The sequence below is a fragment of the Marmota marmota genome, unplaced genomic scaffold (assembly GCF_001458135.2).
Source record: "Marmota marmota marmota unplaced genomic scaffold, marMar, whole genome shotgun sequence".
Taxonomy (NCBI): Eukaryota; Metazoa; Chordata; class Mammalia; order Rodentia; family Sciuridae; genus Marmota; species Marmota marmota.
In genome coordinates this window covers 59,529,089-59,552,317 of record NW_025999842.1, presented here as the reverse complement: position 1 = coordinate 59,552,317, position 23,229 = coordinate 59,529,089, and the positions used below count along the sequence as shown (strand labels likewise).

Genomic DNA, 23,229 nt, shown 5'->3' with positions numbered 1-23,229 from the left:
ATAGGATCTGTCAAAATCATTTATTAAGTATTGAATATGCATAAAACACAGCATATTAAACAATATTTAAGTTGTTTTAGTTAAACCAGATGAATTCATTTTGCAAATATAATTTTGAAACAAAGATCAAATTTAAAAAAAAAATTAAATGGAATTAAAACAAACCCATAAAAGCTTACTTAATAATGGCTAAAATGTCTGAAAGCTTGTATTTAAGAATATGAAATACATTTTACTATTTGCTTCTTAGAGGTATTAATGAATAGAGTGAATAAACATAAATTATTAAATTGGAATTTCTTTTTAAGGAACCACTTGAATGGGCAGAGCTCCTGAAACAATTAGTTGAGCTGCTATGCACATATTTATAAACTAAACCAGTGACAGACCCAGTGTGAACCTGTTCATGCTCAAACACCTACAACAGATGCTACTTATCATCACACAAGGAGGCCTGCACAGTCTCCTTTGCAATGCTAAAATGAACATCTATGAGTGGAAAAAATGTCTGGGGCTACTTTTAGTGCACACCCTCCACAAATCTCCCTCTATGACTTTTCCACTCCTGCTTTTGTGATCATCAGCTTCAAACAGGAAAAAAGTAGACAGTAATAACACTGTCCCCCCCCCAAAAAAAAAAAAATATCTGAATAGCTCTTCACATTGAAATCCACAAAAAAAAGGCTTCAAAGATTTCCTCTCTCAGGTTCTGTCCACGTAAATTTCAAGTTTGGGTTGTAAGGTATGAAAACTTGGCTCGTCTATGTCTTAGAAAAAGAAAGGGCAGAAATTTGCTCAAGCAAAAGTTCAGGGTTTTAAAAAAAGTTTGTACATTCTCTCCCTAACCTTGGTTTGTTAAGCCTCTTTTGAAAATCGTTTCACCAAACTGATAAAAGAGCTTCTGCAATGTGTATGTTCTCATCTCTGCCAGATGAGCAGCTCTGAAAGTCCGCCAAAGAAAATCCAGGCTCAAAGTCATAACAAATTTCCCAACTGCAAAGCAAGAGGCCCTCACTGCCTCTCTTGGGACACCAATCTGCTTATGAACCAGAGGCTGTTGAAATCAGAGGAACAAAACACTCGAGTTTTATATGCTATTCCGTGGTACCAAGTGGGCTTTATGAGCCAATTTTTTTTCTTCATTTCTGTCTTAAAATATGTAGCACAGACCAGGATTAGCACAAGTTAGGGATCACTCATAGGATTTTTATTTAGAATTCCTAAGTAATTATAATCTCCCATATGCCTCACAGCAATGCCCAATATTTCTTGGCAATATGAGTAGGTGATTAATGACCATGTATGTTTTATGGCTAAAAGAATAAAAATAAAGACCTGAAAAATGTGGCTAACATTTAGCTTGAGGCCATAAATAAATGAGCAGCATGTCCACGAATAAGGGTTAAATTTCCTAACTCTTTTCTTCTTTATAAATAATAATTTTCTTCTGAGTTCTTCATAACTTTTCAAACTCCCCAAACCATAATTTACTCTATTCTGTATTACTTCCCAGGAAATTCAAACTCTGAAGCATCGTGAGTTTGAATGCACTCCAGTGCATTGTGATATGCACTCAGCAACATATTAACGAGGATTTGCATTTCTACAGACAGGTTTCCAGATACTGCTAAAAATCAAAAGATGATATTAGACCTATATTATTCAGTATTCTCAAAGCCTTTTTCAAATCTTTTATCAAGGGATGAACTAATCCCGTTGTTAAGCTTTAATCCTCATTTTTTTTTTTTACTGTGAATTTAGTAGGTAGTGAAGAATCATACCTAACTGAAAAAGAATGGCACATATTAAATCCAGTTACTTAACAAATTCTGTCTCTTTCCAATACAACCATCCTCAGGTGGTTTATATATATATTACTAGACATTTTAAATGTATGTTTATGTCAATGTCACTCATTGATTTATTAAGCTGATAAATACTCACTGGGTATTTACTAAATACCAAAAGTTATACCAGTAAACAAAACAGTCCCACTCTCTGGGGGAAGAAACCTGCAATTATTTAAATTATAACTATTAAGTGCATCAAAGGATAACACTCTGAGAGTCCTGAGCATTATCTACCAGTGTGTGAGCTCAGAAAAGATATCCTTAAGGAAGTGACATTTAAGCCCAGGCAAAAAGAAGGACCAGGAGTTGGCCAGGAAAAGAGGAAGTTGGAGGAAGAAGCATGCTCAAAGGCCAGGGATGGTCCTCGGGCTGCAGCACAGATCATGTGCGAACATATCATGAAGGAGCAAGAATAAAGCAAAATGAAGTCAGGTGTAGATCGGGCATGTATTTAGGGCGTTAACAGCCAATGAAGATGAAGACATCACACTGTATTGTCTTAAGTATATACAATTTCAGCTTTCAAAGTTTCTTTTTAAAAGAAGAACAATGAGCAGGCAATGAAAGATCTTGCAGAAGAAAAAGAGGTGATTAGCTTTTCCCTTTGAGATCACTCCAACTACTCTGCCTAAACTAGAAAAGGAGGATGAAAAGGTAAAATGTGGAAAGGAAGAACTAGTTAGCAGATGATCACAGTGTGGTCTGAGGGTATGAAGATAATTTTCCAAAAAAGGTCAAGTCATAGCTCTCCAAAAAGTGTAACATCAGCCTATGTCAAAGACATTACTTAACTCATTAATCAAGGAGGAAACCACTAAGGTGTTACCAACAGTTCAAGGACAACTCAAAGAACCACATGCACCCAGTCAAAAAAGGAAAACTGAAATAAATTTACAAAAGATGCAAAAACTGGTCTATCCAAGGGGCAATAATCATTTGCATTTCAGCCACCGTGCATTCTATGGATAAGAATCTTCTGCATTAGTATCTATTTTCTACAATCTACCGAGTTGTGATGTTGTTCAAAAACAATGAAAGGCAGAGATAACTCAGATGGTTCAGTCAGACAGGATAACCACTAATCGTTTTTGCCCGTTTTACAGTCATTCATAAATTTTTCTATGGAAGATAATAGCAACATCGAAAAGGAAGTGTCAGTAAACATGGAGAGAGGTTCCCAGGCATGATGGTGTGCACACCTGTAACCCCAGAGGCTCGAGAGGCAGAGGCAGGAGAATCGAGAGCTCAAAGCCAGCCTCAGCAACTTGGCAAGGGCCTAAGCAACGCAGTAAGACCCTGTCACAAATTGGTGTCAACATACTTTATATACTACCAGAGATATGAAAAATTGTGCTGTATATGTGTAATAACAATTGTAATGCATTCTATCATTTATTTTTAAAAAATCAATAAAATAAATAATTAAATAAGTAAGTAAATAAATAAAGTCCAATCAGCAAGGGAAAAAAAAAAAAAAAGATCCTGTCTTTAAATAATTTTTTTTTTAAGGACTGGGGCTGTGGCACAGTGGTTAAGTGTCCCTGGGTTCAATTCCCAGTATCAGGGGGAAAAAACGCTGAAATTAACAAAATTTGGTGTTCAATTGAGACTTTGGATGCAGAGAGGACTAGAAAGGAAATGTCTAGCCAGCCATGGTGGCACACGCCTGTGATCCCAGCAGCTGGGGAAGCTAAGACAGGAGGATTGTGAGTCCAAACCAGCCTCAGCAAAAGCAAGGCACTAAGCAACTCAGTCACTAAATAAAATACAAAATAGGGATAGAGATGTGGCTCAGTGGTCGAGTGCCCCTGAGTTCAATCCCAGCACCAAAAAAAAAAAAAAAAAAAAGACAAATTTCTAAATAGCAGATAATGCCATCAGTACAATGTCTGTTTGGATTATTACAAAATAATAGATTACAAATGTACAAATTTATATTTCAAGTTCATTTAATAAACTGTTGTGGTACAACTGGATTTTGTATTACTTGGTTTTGAAGATGTCAGTGACCCATGATAAAAGTCGGTTTTCACATTCCTTTCATTCTCAGAGACAACAGAGATGTCTGTTTTAAAACAAATTTCTAAATGGCAGAAGATGCCACTGATGCATGTCTGGATTTCTCAACTCAGAGGCACACACTGTAGGGAAGGAGCATACCCAAGGAAAAAATATATTTGGAAATCAAGCACAGTGTACCCTAGGATATCAAGAAAAAAATAAATGAAACAAAATTCAGTACCCTAAACAGAATTTTCTCTTTTCCAGCTTCTGGTTGACCTAATGATATCATGGGAAAATACATCCTTTCCCTATCTCAGCAAGGGTGAAGGCGCATGGAGTCCCTGAAAAGCTCCCAGCCTAGAATGTGACAGGCCCTGTCCTGTGTCCCCAGGGTGGAAGAAGGCTGAGTGGTGGATTGAAGACAGCCAGAGGGAAGGAAAAGAGGGGATGAAGTTCAGTGTTACTGTCCCAAGCCCTCCATCTTGGTAGATCCAAATCCTCCTAATTTCTTAGATAAATTCCTCCCAGACTTTGACTTCTTACTAGACATAATCTGAAGTTTTCAAGGTCATCCCACTTGATACTTTTTCTCCATATAAAACAAGGTTTCTGCCCCTCTGTCAGATTCCATAGCTAGAACATTTAGTAAAAACGATACAAATTGGAAAGAATTATAACCGCCCTGGGACAAATAACTCACATGGGATTAAAGCCTCCATTTATATCACAAAATAATACACCTATATTACAAATGAACAGATTTAAACATCAAGTTCATTTAATAAACCATTGTGGTACTACAGGAGTTTGTGTTATGTGTATCTCCGAAGGTGTCAATGGCCTATCACAAACACTAAGAAAGTTTTTTTCCATCATTTATTCTCAATTGTCATACGCATCACCTTACACACACCCTTCCATGTTTGATTGAACTGTCTGCTTCTCTTCATTCTCAAAAATAGGTACAAAAGCAATCCTACCCACATGGGCACTCAGGGGATCACTGGGGGAAATCTCCTCAGATTCGGGCTCTCTGAATTGCCGAAACTAAGGTGCTCAAAATGTACTCTCGTGCAGATAAAAAAATTTTCAATGATGTCAAGTTCTAAACACCTCTGTTACTTGTGTCTTTAGAATCTATTTAAATTTTACCAAAAAAAAAAAAAAAAAAATCCCTTTGCTGTGGCATAATCCCAGACATGTAATCACTGATTAGATGAGCCCCTCTGTAATCCCATTCACTATACTCTTAATTCATCCATCAAAGTCAGTTTTCACATTCCTCACATTCTCCTAGGCAAGATAAGATATCCCTCAAAAAAAAAAAAAAAAAAAAACTTGCAAAACCTAAGAAACACACAATCAAGAAATCAGCCATAAATACTAGGATGTTGAGCAATTTTTTCAAAGAAGTGGGTTCTCCCTCCATTGCCCAGTCTGGCCTCAAACTCTGGAACTACAGGAGCATACCAACACACACAGCTCAAGGGATGTGATGCAATTTTTAAACTGCTGCTACTTCAGTTACCCTTAAAATATCCTTATTTTACCTCAAAGAAACACAAAGGTTTATTTTCCTGACCTTTATAAATGTATTAAGCAGAAAATTTTGAAAAACTACTCTTAATTGAAATAGGCTTCATACAATTTAAAAGACCACTTTAGTGCTTCTCTGAGAAACCTTTATTTTTCATCTTGCTAAAACAGAGTCCTACAATGACTTAACCTGGAGACAGCCCACCTTAGACTTGGTGGACAAAACCCCAACTTCTGTAATCAATAGAGAATCACATTTGAAACAAATTTGAAAAGATCACTGCCAATTCCTCACTACTTCATTCTCTGCCCCTAAAGACAACATTGATCAAAGCCCAGATCATGTTCCAAGTAGTTAGAAATGCTGAGAAAGAACAGATCTTTGGGAGAAAAAAATGAGGAAGGACACAAGAAAAGAACCTACGGGGTAGATAAACATTAATGACCAACTGGTATTTAGTATTTGTTCATTCTTGTCCATTTAGGCAGAAAAATGCCTAAACAATATAGATTGATTTTAACCAGGCAAAATGAAACCACCATCTTTTTTAGCTAAATGAACCCAAGATTTTCCCAATACTATATATCCACTTCTTAAATGTACCCAAAATTCACAGAATTGAAAGCAGCAAACTTTCTTAGAAATCTGGAGATCACCAGGTAAAAATAAAGAGCATTGCATGAACTGTTCACAGCAGATTTCCCCTTTGAACAGACTTTAGAAGAGAATAAAGGAAGAAAAAATGCATCTACACACTCAAGAGATTCCTTCTAGGTCACATTTCATGGGGAAAATCCACTGGACTTCCAACAGAACTCCTCCATCCGAATGAGGCATCTGAAACACCAGAATGTTTGTGCAAGTCTCACTTACCTTTGAAAATCGAGCATTTATCCATTTGGTAAAGGTTTTCTTCTGCACATCATTGTGTTCATCTGTGGGATAGAAAAGGAGAGAAAGGGGGAAAGTGAGTATCCGTACCTTGGTAAGTGCATTAAATGAGCTCACTGCCAGCCTGGGAAGTTTAAATGGCTCTTGAGTACAGCGTGGTGAGGCACAATGATGGACAGTTATAGAAGAATGGTTTGATTCATCACAGAGGAGCCTGCCGACGCTTCCAACAGAGGGAGGCTCACGTGAGCACCTCGCACAAGGGACCTGGCTGTGTCTCCCAAGCCCAAGTGTACTGTCACCAGCTATTAAATTCACGTTTGTGTGATAAAATCAAGACCTTGCTTCCTGCTACACAATACTTTAGGTTGCATCTTAAGCAAAATTTCAAGCATGATTAAAATGTTTGCATGTTCAATACACAAATCAAAATTATCAAATAAAAACTAAAGACCTCAAAGACTTCTCCTTTTTCATACAGGCTCTACACCCTATAGGGGGAAAAAAAGGAGAACAGTTTATAGTTAATTCTGTAGCATATTTTCCTCTAGAAGACTGACATAAGCTTATAAGGATTTTGATCTACGCAAACATTTTGCAAGTAGACAAATCAGAGAAGTTGAAAAAATATATAGCAACTTTGGTTTTGATTACAAATTCTCGTTCCAAGTCCCAACCAAATAAAATTGACTTTAAAAAGCTAAAGAACCCTAAAAATGTACACAGATTAAATTAAATATCAGGAAGTCACATGGCATAACAAAAAGAGCAAAGGACTTTAGGACCATACTGCCTACATCCCAGTCCACCTAATTTGTGACTTGTTAGTCATCCAAACATCTCATGGTTCTCATCTGTAAAATGAGGATAAACACTACCCAGCTTGTCCCAGTACTGTGAAGATTTGCAAAGATAAGGCAAGCCATTTGACAAGAGCTGGTGCTGAGCTCACTGCTGTTGTAATTATTGTAGGATAACTGTAAATAAGAAAGATAAACAAATGTCCATTTACCCTTGTGTTTGCTCCCAATTATACCTTCTTCACCTTTCTCCAAAGTTCAACTAAAACCAGCAAGAAAGTCATTGCTGGCTTCGAGCTACAAAGTTGCAAGTTAATAATCTGGTTCTGGAAGTTGTCTGAGGACTCCCGGGAACACTGAGAAGGCCCTAGGTGCCTCTGGGTCCATGTACTGCCTGTTCCACTCCCTCGGCATGAGAACAAAATAAAAACAGAAAAGACCATTGTGCTCTGCCCTCTGTGCCTCCATTCCGAAGGGGCTGCCCTTTACATGGAACTAGAACCCTCTCACCAACCCCAGTAGGATCATTAAACTTCACCTAGGACTTCACCAAAGTGCTGTGGTTTGCATGTTGAAAGTCCCCCAAAGGTCCGTGTGTCAGAGCCTTAGTTGGCGCTACTGGGAGGTGCTGGAACTTTTGGGAGGTGAGACTTTGTAGGAGGTACTGAGGTCTTGAGGTGGGCCCTTGAAGGGGATTGTGGGATTCTCCCCACACCCCTTCCTCTTCCTCTCTTGGCTTCCTGGCCATGAGTGGGCAGTTTTTGCTGACACATACTCCCTATCATTGCCGCGTAGCACTGATAACAGAGGCCCAAAGCCATGGGTCCACTCAGTCATGGAGTGGAAGCTTCAAAACTGCAAGCCAAAATAAACTGTTCCCCTTATAAGTTAAATACCTCAGGGATTTCATTATAGTGACGGACAGCTAACACATCAAGTTTGTGATGACTCTGATCTCGACTCCCTTCTACAAGGAGAGTTTGTAATTAAAAGGTCATTCCTGGAATAGACGGAGCAGCAACACCAGAAAAGAGTGCCCTTTTATAGATCCATAAAGGTAATCGGAGCCGGACCATGGGACACAAAGAAAGCAACTAGTACAAAAAACGAAACTGCTCTCTAAGAAACTTCTTGATGTCAATGGTGCTGAGAGGGTGACCTTCTTGCTGAAAGGACAATGCAGACAGCATTAGCCCCGATCTCAGCCTTTACACCTTATCTGGTCAATGCCACACATAAGCCATTTATTAACCCAGAGGCCTTGTTTACACACTCTGAATGTCCCAGCCTTTACCTTCATACCCAACAGGGACAAAGCTGAGATCACATCAGTGTACAAGGTGACTACTGCACATCACCCTGTAGAGGGCACTATGCTGGCCTCACTGAAAGGAATTTAATTTTAAATATCTCTATTCAGATCCTTGGAAAATCTAATTATTTGTCCCACCATCTTCAAACAATCTTATTTTTGTAAATTTTGCCATATCCATTATATTTAATCCTATGAATAAAAAAGTCTTAAATATTAAAATCAATTTCATAACATTCATACATACATTTAAGAATTGCCAACCATAAAATGAGAAAGAATTCTAAAAAAGAAATATATTACAGCATTTTATTTTCTTAACCTCTTTTTAGAGCATTTGACTTTCTAATTTCAAAAACATTAAAGTATACAATACTATGTAGGTTTCATCCACAGAGCAGACAAAGAAATGAATACCTATCATCTTATCAAAGGATAAATAAGATCTTTCCATTTAACCAAAAAAATGTACAATGAAATCATATTTAAAAACAGATTCCCCCCAAAAGAGATCTTTATAAGAAGTTAATAAGATAATGTTTCTAAAATACTCTGAAATCAGAGACAAATCAACATCTAAAGATTAATCAGTAGCTGATATGAAATGAAGTATTTGCCCATAAAAGGTGAATGTTTTGAAAATTTATAAACACTCTATATATTCCTTTTCCCAATACAGCTAAAGAGAAAAGTAAAAGTTAACATTTCAATAATCCTGCATTTGTATCCCCCCTCCCCCAACAAACAAATACACTTCCCTGCCTCCTATTATCTAAGGACAGGAAATCAATCAAAGAACAAGAATTAGCCTGTGGGTTTTCAATTTTAAGAGTAAAAACGTGCTGGACATGGAGGCGCAGGCCTGTAATCCCAGCATCTCGGGAGGTTGAGGCAGAAGGATCATGGGTTCAAAGCCAGCATCAGCAACTTAGCAAGACTCTGAGCAACTCATCAAGACCCTGTCTCTAAATAAAATATGAAAAAGGGATGGGGATATAGCTCAGAGATAAAGCACGCCTGGGTTCCACCCCTGGTGTGGGAAAAAAAATTTTTTAAAAAAGAGTAAAGTTGTAACAAGTCTGGAACAAGCATAAAATGCCCCCGTCCTCCGCACCCACACACACACCACAACAATTAAAGTAAGCAGCCTTGACCCAGGCCTATCAGACTAGCAAACTGGTAGTAAACAACCAAAACTCTGTCATGCTATCCTGAGCAATCCTTTGGCCTTCCTAGAAATTTAAACAGAACTTCAAAACTTCTCTAGCTACTGCACCTCTCATTATTAAGCCAATTAGTGGTTTTAATTTCTCCAAAATAAAAATGTGTAAGCACCCAGCACAACCTCTACATGTAATTAGATTATTTAGATATGTAGTTAATGGATGAGTGTAATTGACAGCAAATCCACCTCCCCTAAATGTACTCAGATTTTAGAAAACCGGTTCACTTCCACAAACCTTAACCAAACCTAGCAAATCCTACCCGGTAATGACCTTTCTCTGTGAGGGGGATAAACACGGGACTGAATTAGGAGGAGAAAAATGTGTTAAACCCCTTAAGGCTGCTTTTCCAAATTCTTCCTCTAAATATTTGGCTCTTCTTAAAATGCTTCTGACATGCTCATACAGATCCAGGGGTCTGCCTGTGGCCTTGCCTGGAACTTCATTGCTGGGATGGTAAGAGAAGCAAAGCAACGCCAGAAACGTCAAGACTGCGCGATAAATCTTCAGGGAAACCTACTTGAAAATGTTTTCACTGCACCAGTTCAAAGTGCATATCGAGCATTCTTTTGGCAGAACTTAGCAACAAATCTCAATGTAAATCCTAAACCGGAAAGGTGGCAGAGAAATGAGGAATCATTTCCCCTGTAGAAGCACATGTCTTGGGAACATGTGCAGCACCACTGAGACTCTGCTAGCATGAGAGAGCCAGCATTGTGCTCTAGCACATCTTTTGAAGCAATTTAATCGTGTCCAATTGGCTGGCACTAACCTGATTTCATAAAATGCAGCTATTCAGAAAAGAACAGCCTCGACTAAGCCAAAACAGAAATGTCTTGTTGGACGATTTAAAACTTGGATTGCCTTCATTAAAGCCTCTTTCACAAACATGAAATTGAACATACCCTAGAAAGTCAAGATTATTTCAGAAGCAATAAGGGCATTTCAGAACATACTCCTGCTTATTTTCCTGGGAAATCCCTGTGAAATACCCCCAAAATTCATCTACTATGAAGCCCCTTCATGTCATCCCACTCTCATTTCTTTATACCCAATTTGTGGGCCTCTGAGCAAAACAAATTCATAGATTCAAAAGACACGTATTAAAATGACACATGGAAATAATAAATATTATAATAATCTGTAAAGTATTATGAACATGTAGACAAAGAAACACACCCAGGAGATGGAATGCTTACAAGTAGACTACTTTAACTCCCTACATTAGTTTCAAAATCTGGCATTCTCTGAAAATCAAAAAATCCTTATGGCTGGGTACAGTGGCACACACCTGTAATCCAAGCAGCTCGGGAGGCTGAGGCAGGAAGAGCTTGAGTTTAAAGCCAGCCTCAGCAATTAAGCAAGGCCTTAAGCAACTTAGCGAGACCCAGCTTCTAAATAAAATATTTTAAAAGGCTGGGGATGTGGTTCAGTGGTTAAGTGCCCTGGGTTCAATTCCTGGTACCAAAAAAAAAAAAAACTTAGAAATTAAAATGTAGCTCTCAAAATTGTCAGAACTATCTAAAGATACAAGGTTAGATAATGAGCATTTCAAATCATATTTCTGTAAATTTGCCCCTCATTTATACATTGAAGTTATTTAAGCTAAAAACTGTATTTAAAACAGAATTCACTCTGTAGGAAGCAAAATACAAGTGGATAGTCTCTTTGGGCGAAGGGCAAGTAGTTAGAATGGCATGAGAAGGAAAAGGAAACCAACTCCACCTTTCAAAGGAGAAGACTGAAGCCCAAAGACAGAAGTTAAAAGAAACACCCAGCATCTCCCACCTGGCAAGTACAGGGCCAGGCTGACTGCAGAGGCTGCGTCCAACACACTTCCAGACAGTCAGGTGTTAAAGAGAGTTTCACAGAATAAAGGAAACTTTAAAATATATCTAAAGGACACACAAAGTCTGGTTTATACAAAGATGGGAAAAAGGACTTTCTGCACTCAATACCTGACAAAAAAGACAATACTGACAGAATTGTGCATGTTCAAGAAAACACAGGGCTGTAACATATAGTGATGTCAAAAGAGTAAGGATAAGATAATCCAAACTTCAGAAAGTTTTCAATCCTGAAAACTCTTAACACTCATTTAAAAAGGGAAATGCATGCTTAAAAATGTAAGAAAATATTCTTGGGGGAAAAAAAATCAATTTCCTTGAGCAAACACAAGCCCTGCTAGCAGAAGCCAGCATCGGATCAGTTCTGAAATCATGGCGATCTGGAACCCTGAGGTTCCAGACAGCACCAAGAATTTATATCATTTCAGCATGAGAGGAACGTGTCCATTCTGCTTGAGAACAAACCTAGCAAAAACTACCCACCTTCCCATCACAGAACCACATTAAAGCTTGCAATTCAATCAGTTATAGTATAAAAAAAAAAAAAAAAAAAGTTTTCTTCATTATACTAAAAGATATCCAGTGGTCACCCTTGATAAGGGATGCCGTCCAAGACCCACAGTGGGTACCTGAAGTCACAAACCCTATGTATACTAGGTTTTTGCATTATACATACATACTTATGATAAAGCTTTAATTTATAGTGTAGGTACAATCAGACATTACACACAATAATAAAATAGAACAATATACTGTCATAAAAGTTAGGTGACCAGATTCTCTCTCTCCTAAACTATCGTAATGCATTTTTACCTTTTCACTAAAAGAAATCACTATGTGGCTTCTCTATGGCACATCTGAATTCCCAGCATCACTACTCTTACTCTTTAGGGAGTAAAATCAGCGTTTCTTGAACACAAGTACTAGGATACCACAAAGTCAATCTGATAGCCAAGATGGCTGCTGGGTACCTAATGAGGAGGTAGGGTATACAATGTGGATAGGCTGAAGAAAGGGATGGTTCATGTCCCTGCAGAACAGCAGGAAATTTAAAACTCATAAATTACTTACCTCTACAGTTTACCATTTAATATTTCCAGATCATAGTTAACTTTAGTCAGCTACAGAAAGTGAACACCACAGATAATGGAGGGACTACCGTATAACAAAAAAATTGTGATTTTAGCCATTTTAAAGTGTACCATTAAGTGGCATAAATTACATTTAAAGTGTTATGTAACCATCATTGCTAGTTCTAAAATTTTTTCATGCCACACAGAAACTCTTTCACCATTAAGCAGTAACTTGCCATTCCCCACAGCCCCCGCTAACCTCAAACCTACTTTCTGTCTCTCAGTATCCACCCATATTAGATATTTCATACAAATGGAATCATACAGTGTTTATGCTCTGTGTCTGGCTTATTTCACTTAGCATTAACCCCTCAGTAGTCTTCCATGCTGTAGTATGTATCAGAACTTCACTCCTTTGAAGGCTGAAGAATATTCCTTTGGACATATATTCCACAGTTTATCCATTCATATAAAGATGGACACTTGAGTTGTTTCTATTTTTGGCAATTGTGAACAATGCTAAAATGAATAGTGTTATACAAGCATTTGTCTTGAGTTCCTATTTTTCATTCCTGTGGGAATATATAACTAGAAATGGAATTGCTGAGTTGTTATATGGTAATTTCTCAGTTAGATGTTTAAGGAATCACCAAGCTTGTCTCCTATACCAGCTGTATTATTCTGCACTTGCCTTCTAATTTGTGAGCACTCCATTTTCTTCAATATCAACCTTTTATTTTCCTTTTTGATCTTTAAATTATACTTATCCTAGTAGTTGTGAAGTGCACGTCATGGTTCTGATTTGCACTTCCATAAAGACTAAGGATGCTGACCGTAAGAATGCCTTTTGAGAGTGCAAAAACTACCAATCAAAACCTTCAAATTTAAAAGACATCCTAGCTGGGTAGGGCAGTGTATACCTGTAATCCTAGCAACTCAAGAGGCTGAGGCAAGAGGCCCAGCCCCGCAAATTAGCAAGATCCCATCTCAAAATAAAAAATAAAAAACGACTGGGGATGTAGCTAAGCACTAAAGCACACCTGGATTCAATCCCTGGTACAAAAAAAAAAAAAAAACAGTGATATCCTGAAAACATTCCAAATAAGTCCAAGTTCAACAGCATGTGATCCTAAAGTAGATGGGGTTCAGAGAGAGTTTGTTTTTTGTTTTTTTGTATTTGATCCATTTATTTGATATTATTTTCAGGATGTGATAGAATCATTACTTCTTGACGATCTTCTAATGGTAGAGTTTATGCACCTCCTACCTCTTTTCTCCTTGACAAGCACCTTGTGTTTTTTAAACATTTCATAGGAATTCAGAGGAACGTTTTTTACTTTGACCTTCTAGAGCTGCTAAAAATGAACCCGGAGGAAAAGTCTGTAAGCTTTATAGGCATCTGGGCATTGCTGCAAACCTTCTCTCTGAAAATAGGTTTGGAAAGAACATCTTTAGATATCAACCAAATTGTACATGTTGTAAATGCAAAAACATCAAGGGCTCAATCTGTGAGGGTAGAAAGCATCCATTTTGCATCCACAAGGACTTCATTTTGGATTTTTGTCCCAAGAGTGAATATTTTTATTAAAATGACTCAAAATGTCATAGAACAAAATAGGGTTATTTAGAAGAAATGAGTGAGTCATAATGACAACTCACTGTCATGAAAAAAAAAAAAAAACATAGAGAACTATTTTTTTCGGTGATTGATAAAAGTTTAAAGCAATCCATGAAAAAAAATCCATGAAATTAGCTTCCTCATGCTATTCTTATTAAAGAAACATCTATTATATTATACAAACTGCACCAAAATCTCATGAAAGAATGACTTTCATAAGCATATAATTCTAGATGTACAAAACTTCATGCAAATGAAATGGGGAAAACATGTTTGAATATTAAAAAACATTCCAATGATTTGACGTTCAGAATTGGTCACAACTTCTTCTTGTCAAAATAGCAGCAAAACATGTCCACACAAGACTGCTAAACATTCAACAGTATTTTTCTCATGTTAATTACTTTATTTCTGTTATTATGTTTACCCTTATTTGAAATCTCTGATATTCCTCATAAATCCATACAGTAAAACAATAAAAATATCCAAGAAATTTTAAAACTTGAAGAAAAATATCCCCCTAAAAAAAATAGAATCATACTTTCAGTACTCAAATATCTCTGTGCATTCATATGTAAGAATGCCACTACTTTATAGAGAGCTAAAGTAAAAAAAAAATAAACTATAAATCACATGTTCATCTATAATTATGGCACTGGCTTGCACACACAAATATTTATTAATTAAATTATTTATTTTTCAGTGCACCGTGAATAATCAGTGAGTGCACATGTGGAATCCAGTGGCAATATTCTGGGCCAACAACTCTAATGAACCAAAAGGAGTGACGATGGCTTCCCTCCTTAGAAGTGCTTCAATTTTTAGTCCCATATAATCGCCCATAGACAGATGAAGTCCCAGAAAGTAATTCACATGTGCTGGAGCACTGACCTTTCAATGCTGCTAAGTAAGAGAGTTGCCAGGTAGCACTTAAGAACAACGTGACCTTTCATTAGATTTTCATCGCTGTGACACAGATATCTGACAAGAACAATGTAAAGGAGGAAATGTATACTGTGGGCTCATGGTTTCAGAGTTTCAGTCCATGGTTGGCCAACTCCACTCCTCTGGGCCCCAGGTGAGGTAGACCATCATGGGAGAGAAAGCTACTCAGTTCAGGGTAGGGCAGGAAGCACAGAGAACAAAATATAAATGCTAAAGGAATGCCCCCAATGACCTACTTCCTCCAGCCATACCCTACCTGCCTTCACTTATCACCCGTAGAGCAGTCCTCCCAAATTATTATTAATCCATCAAATGGATGCAATCCATGGATTAGATTACAGTTTTCATAATGTAAGCATGAGTTTTCAGGGCATTACAGACTTCAAGGACTCTTGAATTTAAAAAAAAAAAAAGTGTGTCCTGCTCATGAGGATTAAATAATGACAAAGTCTAGATGACCATAAAGGCCAAAATGAACATTCCCCATCATCTGGAGAACCGCTGGCCTGAGTCTCTTCCCTCTTTCTCTCCTCTCCATTTTCAGTACCCACCTCCCCCTTCTGCCTGCCCCACATTTTTAGCGCCCACACTTCCCTCCATCCATGTACATTTTTAAGTTAACAACTAATATTTATGATAAAGCTAAACAGCTAAAAACATGTAATTTCTAGCGTATTGTTAAGGAACTACAAAGTTAGCTCATTTGATTAACAGGAAAAATACATCTCCTCTCTTACCTATCTGGCAAAACTAGTCTTCCCTATCAACTAATCAGACAAATCAGACTTATTTTCTGACAAGAGAAGTTGGACTTCAATTTTCTATTTAAGAACGGTGTTAATACATGTCTCCAAGTGACAAGAAATATGTCAGGTCCAGGATAGATGGATGGACAGACCACCAGATGAACACATAATGGCCAGGCACAAAGGATTAACCAAGATATTTTCTTTCCCTGGCTGCATGAAGGCACTGGCCAAGCTACTACCCAGGGTGTGCTCTGTGTTTTACATTCCTCAAGTGCCCTTCATTTAGTGTCTCACAGCAATGCATCAGAGCCAGAATCCAGGAGGGGGTGAGGTGCACCTTTCTTTTGTAAAGTGGACAAGGGGAATCACTTGAAAGATACAAAAGGAGAAGGCAGGTAGCTAAGAAGTCCTGTCAGGGTCATTAACCACTGGAAAGGTGTTCATGGCCACAGGAGCACACACAGATTCCAGAGTAAAACCATCCCCAAGGGTCTTGCAGTTGTTCCTACCCAAGATAACACATGGAGAAGGTCATATGCAATTCACTTGGAAGGATCAACTCCAGAGAGGCCCCTATAGAAGAAACAAATCTCTCTGTTGTCATGAACACCTAAAACTTTGCTAATTAATGAATGCATGAAATGTGCTTTCACTGGGCCTTGAAAATTGGCATAAAAATTTGAATGTTAGAAATATTCCCCCATCAGTGAATTTAGCATTATTTAATGAGCATGGATTGACCAAGATATTTTTTAGACATTCCCCACCATGGATTATAGAGAATATAAAATTCTAGCAAGGCACAAGGGTACATGCCTACAACCCAGTTACTCAGTAAGCTGACACAGGAGGATCTCAAATTCAAGGCCAGCCTGGTAACTTAGTGAGAACCTATCTCTAAAAAAACAAAACACACAAATCTTTGAAATCCAGGGTGCATCTTACATGTCCAGTACCATCTCAACTGGAGTAGCCACAGTTTAGGTACTCAGTGGCCATTCCACTGGAGGGCAGTGGAATGCCCAGAATATTGTTGCATTTACTATTCACTTTCATGTCAACGAAATTATGCTATGTGCACATACAAATAGGAAACAACGCACCCCTTCTAGCATGTATAATTATAATGCACCAATTAAAAAAAACAAGAATTAAAACCATTAAAATATACTTAAAATTAAATTTAAAAAACTAATAATAAATGAAACCTTCATGTCTTTCAAAAGAACAGAGAGCTACATCTTACCAAGTTTACAAAAAGGCTGTCTGAACTGTGTGCGAGCTCCTTGCTCATGCTGATGATTCAGTGAACACCATGAGCATGGCAAGATTAGGTCTGAAACTTGTCTTCACTAACACCCTGAGCATCAGACAATGGAAACTCCTCACACCTCACCTTTAGGCATTTGAAATATAATATAATCAACCACAAGTAAAGCAATCAATAACAGTTATGCATGAACAAATTGGCTTAGGTCATTTTGTAAAACTTATGGACCAATAAGTGGACATAACAAGAATCTGAAATATTTCCAACTCTTTGTTATGTTCCCTACTTTAATTTTCATATTTTCTACTTATTTAATGAAAAATAGCTATACAACTACTTCATGGAAAATGCTATAAACAAAAAATAAAAATAAATCAAATAGTAACAGCATTTATTGAGTGTCTGATTTATGTGAGGCCCAAAAAAAGATCCAGGTGCTGCTTTGAAAAAGTTACAGTCTTTATCAGGGATGAAGAGGAAGAAAACTACAGACACAACAGTCAGTAATAACTAACATAGTAGGTACAGATACATTTATAAAGTTATAGGAAAAATATTTCTCAATGGAGTGAGGAAGAGACCCGGGAATGATTCAAGGAATGGTTTGCATTTGAGCCAGGCCTTGCTGTAAGAAATAGGAACAGCTGTTGGAGGCATGACAAAGTGGCTAGAAAGAGCACCTGTGGGAGAGAGAACAGTATTGCGAAGACCTAAAGGCACGGTGAGGTTGAAGTGAGCAAGCTATGCAGGCCCGGCATTTTCTGAGCAAGAATGTGACGTGATCAGAGATGTATGATAGTGAGATTAACAGGAAAAACGGATTTGTGAGGAAACTTAGGAAAAGGAAGCTAGTTTGAGGTTTGTGAAAATCATCCACACTAGACCTCTGAACACGTAAAAAGGTTCGCAGCAAAGAGATAAGAAAGGGAGAAATGTCTGCAACAGACACTGAACTGGGTCAGAAGTAAGCCTGCTTCTGCACTTTTTTCTGGAAAGAACTATCATTTTTATTTATTATGCTTTGCATTCTCAGATTCTTTGCTGTGCACATGTGCGTGCACATATGTGTACGTGTGTATAACCGCACATGTGTGCGAGTATGCATACTCGTGTGTCCTTGCACATCCATGTGTATACGCATATGCACATGTGTACACTGTGTATGAGTGCATGTGTATGTTACTGGGGATTGAACTCAGGGGTGTGTACTTATGTGTCCTTGCACATCCATGTGTGTACACATATGCATGTGTGTACACTGTGTATGAGTGCATGTGTATGTTACTGGGGATTGAACTCAGGGGTGCTCTACCACTGAGGTACATCCTCACTCCCTTTTTTAAATATTTCTTTTTGGTTGTAGATGGACACGATACCTTTATCTTATTTATTTTTGTGCAGTGCTGAGGATCAAACCCAATGCGTCACATGTGCTAAGCAAGTGTTCTATCAATGAGCTACCACCTAGCCCCCCACCCTTTTAAATTTTTGAGGCTGGCCTTGAACTCGTGATCCTCTTGCATCAGCATCTTGAGTCATTGGGGTTATAAGCATGAGCTGCAGTGCCCAGAAGATTCTAATGGTTCTTAAAGTACTTTATTTTTAAAAAACTTTTGCCTAAAATACTTACCATTATTTGTGATGAGAACACTAAAAATTGACTCTCTTTACCATCTTGAAGTGTAAACTCCAATAACATTAACTGTATGTACTATATGTCATGTTGTACAACAGATCTCCCAAATTGATTCCTCCCAACGGTATCCTTTGACCAACTCCCCCTGCCATGTTGAAACTGGAGTACTGAATTATAATAAGGGTCATGAAGAGAAAGAGAAGGAAAAAAAAAAAATTTAATGTGCTCCTTTACTATAGCTTGAAGGATGGGAGTGCCTCTCAGTTAAAAAATTAATCAGCCAGCCATGGTGGCACAGACCTGTAATCCCAGTAACTCAGGAGGCTTAAGCAGGAGGATTACAAGTTCGAGACCAGTCTCAACAATTTAATGAGGCCTTAAGCAACTTATTGAGACTGTGTCTCATTATAAAAAATAAAAAGGGCTAGGAACGTGGCTCCTTGATAAATTACCCCTAGGTATCCCTGATACCAATAAATAAATAAATAAATTAATTAATTAATTAATTTTAAAAACACATTTTAAAGCACAGAAAAAGAAATCAACTCAGGAGGAAAGTTCCCCTCTGTATCTAATGAGTTAGAGGTTAGCAAGACCTTCAGGTGAACACAGCAAGCAAGCCCATGAAAACCAAAGGCCAGAGCACACAGGAGACCATTTCAGCAGTAGATCATCAGAAGAAAGGCCTATTCTAATGTGAACAGTACGGAAAGCGTTGGGAAGCTGAGGTAGGGGGATGCCAAATTCAAGCACAAGCCTCAGCAATTGAAGTGAGACCCTGTTTCAAAATAAAAATACAAAAGAGCTGGGATATGGCTCAGGGATAAAGTGCTCCTGGGTTAAATTTTGCTGGATTCAATCCCTGGTACCACAACCAAACAAACAAAAAGGTACATAGAATGAATATGTAAAAGCAGGAAGGATTTTCACAATACATCAAGGAGTAAAAGCAAGTCATTGAAGAATGTACATGGTGCTATGTCTATATGCTGTGTACATGTGCAGCAAGAAAATATATGCACTCTATCTCTAAGTTAGAAGTAGAGTTTTTTATTCTATTTGTTATAATTTTTGTAAGAAATACATAACACTTCTATAACTTTCTTTTCTTTCAAACACCTATTTTATGAAAGGTGTGTTTTACTCTACTTTCAAGGGACAACTAGGAAGGGGAGAGAATTTGGCAGCTAAACATTAAACTACGCTGGCAGAAGGTCTGTCCTAGTGTTAGTGGGCTGGTGAGACACTTGAAGACAGAAAGGACTTGGGAGGGGAGGAGATATTTCAGATGCCCACAGGAAAGAAGACCAGCTGGCTTCTGTATGAAACCGAATCCCAGAGGACAGGAGAGGAAAGGTTTCAGGAGACAAACCCTGAGCTGGATCCCACAAGCTCCCAAAGTTGTAAAACTGAAATTCTCCAGTTGAATAACTTCTGTTTGCACCTGTCTTTTCAGTGAGTTTCCACTTCCGGTCTGAAGATAACTAGCCCCCAGGTCAATAATGGTGCGTATGAAGGTCGCTTTTCTTGAAGTCTATTCACAACTGAAACACTGTGGGAAAGGGTGAATTCACTTCACAAACAACTTTTTTCAGTAAATTCAAGTATTTCAAGACAAAACGATACAGGGTATTGATAACTTATTGAGATGGGAAGTAAAAAATAGATCACTGCAAAAGCAACTGTTACCAACAGATCACTCTAAGCTGCCTAGATTTTCTCCAAAGCCTAGTACTTACTAGCTTTCAGGAAAAGAATTCAAACCTGGGAAAAAATTGTAAGTATCTGTCCTTTGTCTACATATTTTAATGAAATGCCACCTACTCTACAAATATAATTCTTAAAGTAAGAAAAAAACATATTTCAAAAGTGGTTTCTGTATTTTTATTTTCAGTACTTAGGGAGTGAAACCAGGGGCTCTCAACCACTGAACTACACCCCCAGCCATTTTTTTAAATTTATTTTGAGATAGGGTCTCCCTACGTTTCTGAGACTGGCCTTGATTTTATCCTCCTGCCTCAGCTTCCCAAATAGCTGGAATTGCAGGTGTGCGCCACCATGTCTAACTAGTAATTTTTTTTTTATATTGCATTTTTTTCATCTGTTTTTTGGAGTAATTAAAAGTCAAGCCATGACAAGTCAAAACCAAAATGTAAGGCCATAAAGATGGAGGAAGAGTCATATTAATAATTAAATTTGCGAAATTCCAAGTCCACTAAAATGTAATCCTTTGTCCAAGATAAATATTTATAATAAGTAGAAAAAACATGTCAGAAAGGAACACTGTGTTTCCCCTTAAAAACTCTCATAACTATTTATTCCCATGGTCTTTTCTTGCAGTTAAAAAAATCAAATAGCTCTTAGCTTATGAGGGTATAAACTGAAAGCTAATGAGAAAAATAATTTAAATAGTCTACAATTGGAAAATACAGTATCTCTTTTTTTCAACTTGTATAACAAAGTTAAAAGTTCATATGAGCCACTAAAACCCTTTTTATTGAAAAGCTTATCCAGGTAGGGTAGGGGACAAGGAAAAGAGATAAAATCCATATTATGGGAAAAATCTCAAGAAATTTTTTATTGAGGTATGTTGTTACAGTCAGGTCATTCTTTACATCACGGTTGAAATTAGGATTCTGGCAGGGCACAGGGGTACATGCCTATAATTCCAGTGGCTCAGGAGGCTGAGGCAGGAGGATTGTGAATTCAAAGTCAACCTCAACCAAAGCAAGGCACTAAGCAACTCAGTGAGACTCTGTCTAAATAAAATACAAAATAGAACTGGGGATGTAGCTCAGTGGTTGAGTACCCTTGAGTTCAGTCTTCTGTGCCCCCCCCCCAAAAAAATAGGGTTCTGTCTCAAATCAGCACTACCATTATTTAATAGTCCACTGTGAGCATAAATAATTATACCACTGGTGTGATTCTACATTATGTACAACCAAAAGAATGAGAAGTTATACTCCATTTATGTATGACGTGTCAAAATGTATTCTACTGTCATGTGTAACTAACTAAATTAGAACTTAAATTAAAAAATAAATTTAAAAAAATAGTCTACCTTGAAACTGACATTTATTTTCCCAGTTTTAAACAACGTGTAAATTTAGCCTATAGCCTCAATGAAAATAGCAAACTTGGTCATCATTGTCAATGTAAAATAGCTCTTCCTTTTGTTTTTATTGAACATACCTTTTTTAGGCATCCAAAAAAAAAAAAAAAAAAAATCCAAGTTCTGTCAAACAGCTGAAGATTAGAAGTACAAGTTCATGGTTGTTTTTCTGAGTCAATGTTCTCACAGTCAGTAATTATATCTCCCACTTTCACCTTTTTAGAAGGAAGAGTCCTAATGAGTTGAGTCAGTTTTACAAAAACAACAAATGCACCCAAGTCACTGCAGGACGTGGGCTTCCTTCTCTAGAACACTCTCCACTGTTAAATCATTTAAGTGGGAGACCAGAATCTCAGATAGCAATCCATGTGCAGTCACTGTGGCTTTGCAAAGGAAGGGTAATGTTCTCTGTTTTCTTTCTTGTTTTTTTCCTAATGAAACCCCCAAAGACTAGTGTCCTTTTACACTGCAGCAATATACCAGCCAGTATCTTCAGGGAACACTCCATTATCCCCTTCCCTCCCTGATCCTGCAGGGTATACAAAATGTTGTTCACGCTGACAATTTTTTCTTGCAGGTTAGCAAGAGAGTGACTCAAGCAAAAAGATGTGGATGAGACTCTTTCCTCGGAGCTTTAGCAATTATTTCAGGACAAGGGCAAATTAACCACCATGACCATGAGTCATGTCAAGAAAAAGCTGAGTCTGTGTTAAAAGCACATGAAATAAAATACCAACAAGGACCGAAAGCAGAATCTCAAAAAGATAGCTGTATGCCCACGTTTACAGGAGCACTATTCACAACAGCAAGAAGATGGAAGCAACCCAAGTGCCCCTCAACAGACGAATGGATTAGCAAAATGTGGTGAAAAGTACAGTGGGATATTACTCACTCAGCCTTGAAAAGAAGTAAACTTCTGGCACCGGCTACACATGGATGAACACTGAGGACTTCATGCAAACACACACCAGGGACATAAGGACAACTCTTATAGGATTCCACTTGCAAAGTAGTCAAATTTACAGAGACAGAAGGTTTGCCAGTTCTAGCCAAAGGTGTGCAGAAGAGTTTTGAGTGGAACACCTAGGGAAGCTATTATTGCCCTGAAAAAAATGAACAGACACAGGCAAGATGGTGCATGCTTATAATCCCAGTGACTAGGGAGGCTAAGGCAGGAGGATCTCAAGTTGAAGGCCAGCCTCAGCAATTTAACAATATCCTGTCTTAAACAAACAAACCATAAGAAGTGTGGGGACTGGGGATATAACTCAGTGGTAGAGCACCCCTGGGTTCTATCCCCAGTACTGAAGAAGGAATGAAAGGGGAGGGGAGGGGAGGGGAAAGGGAAGGAGGGGACGGGAA

The 23,229-nt window shown here is 37.9% G+C and overlaps 1 protein-coding gene across 1 annotated transcript in view; it reads right to left on the bottom strand.

Annotated features, from left to right (window-relative positions):
- The window catches only part of Utrn (utrophin), a 515,860-nt gene that overhangs the window by 403,003 nt on the left and 89,628 nt on the right, over positions 1–23,229 (bottom strand). The window contains exon 3 of the mRNA XM_048800520.1: positions 6,265–6,326. Coding sequence (XP_048656477.1) covers positions 6,265–6,326 — 62 coding nt within the window. The remainder of the gene's footprint in view (positions 1–6,264; positions 6,327–23,229) is intronic.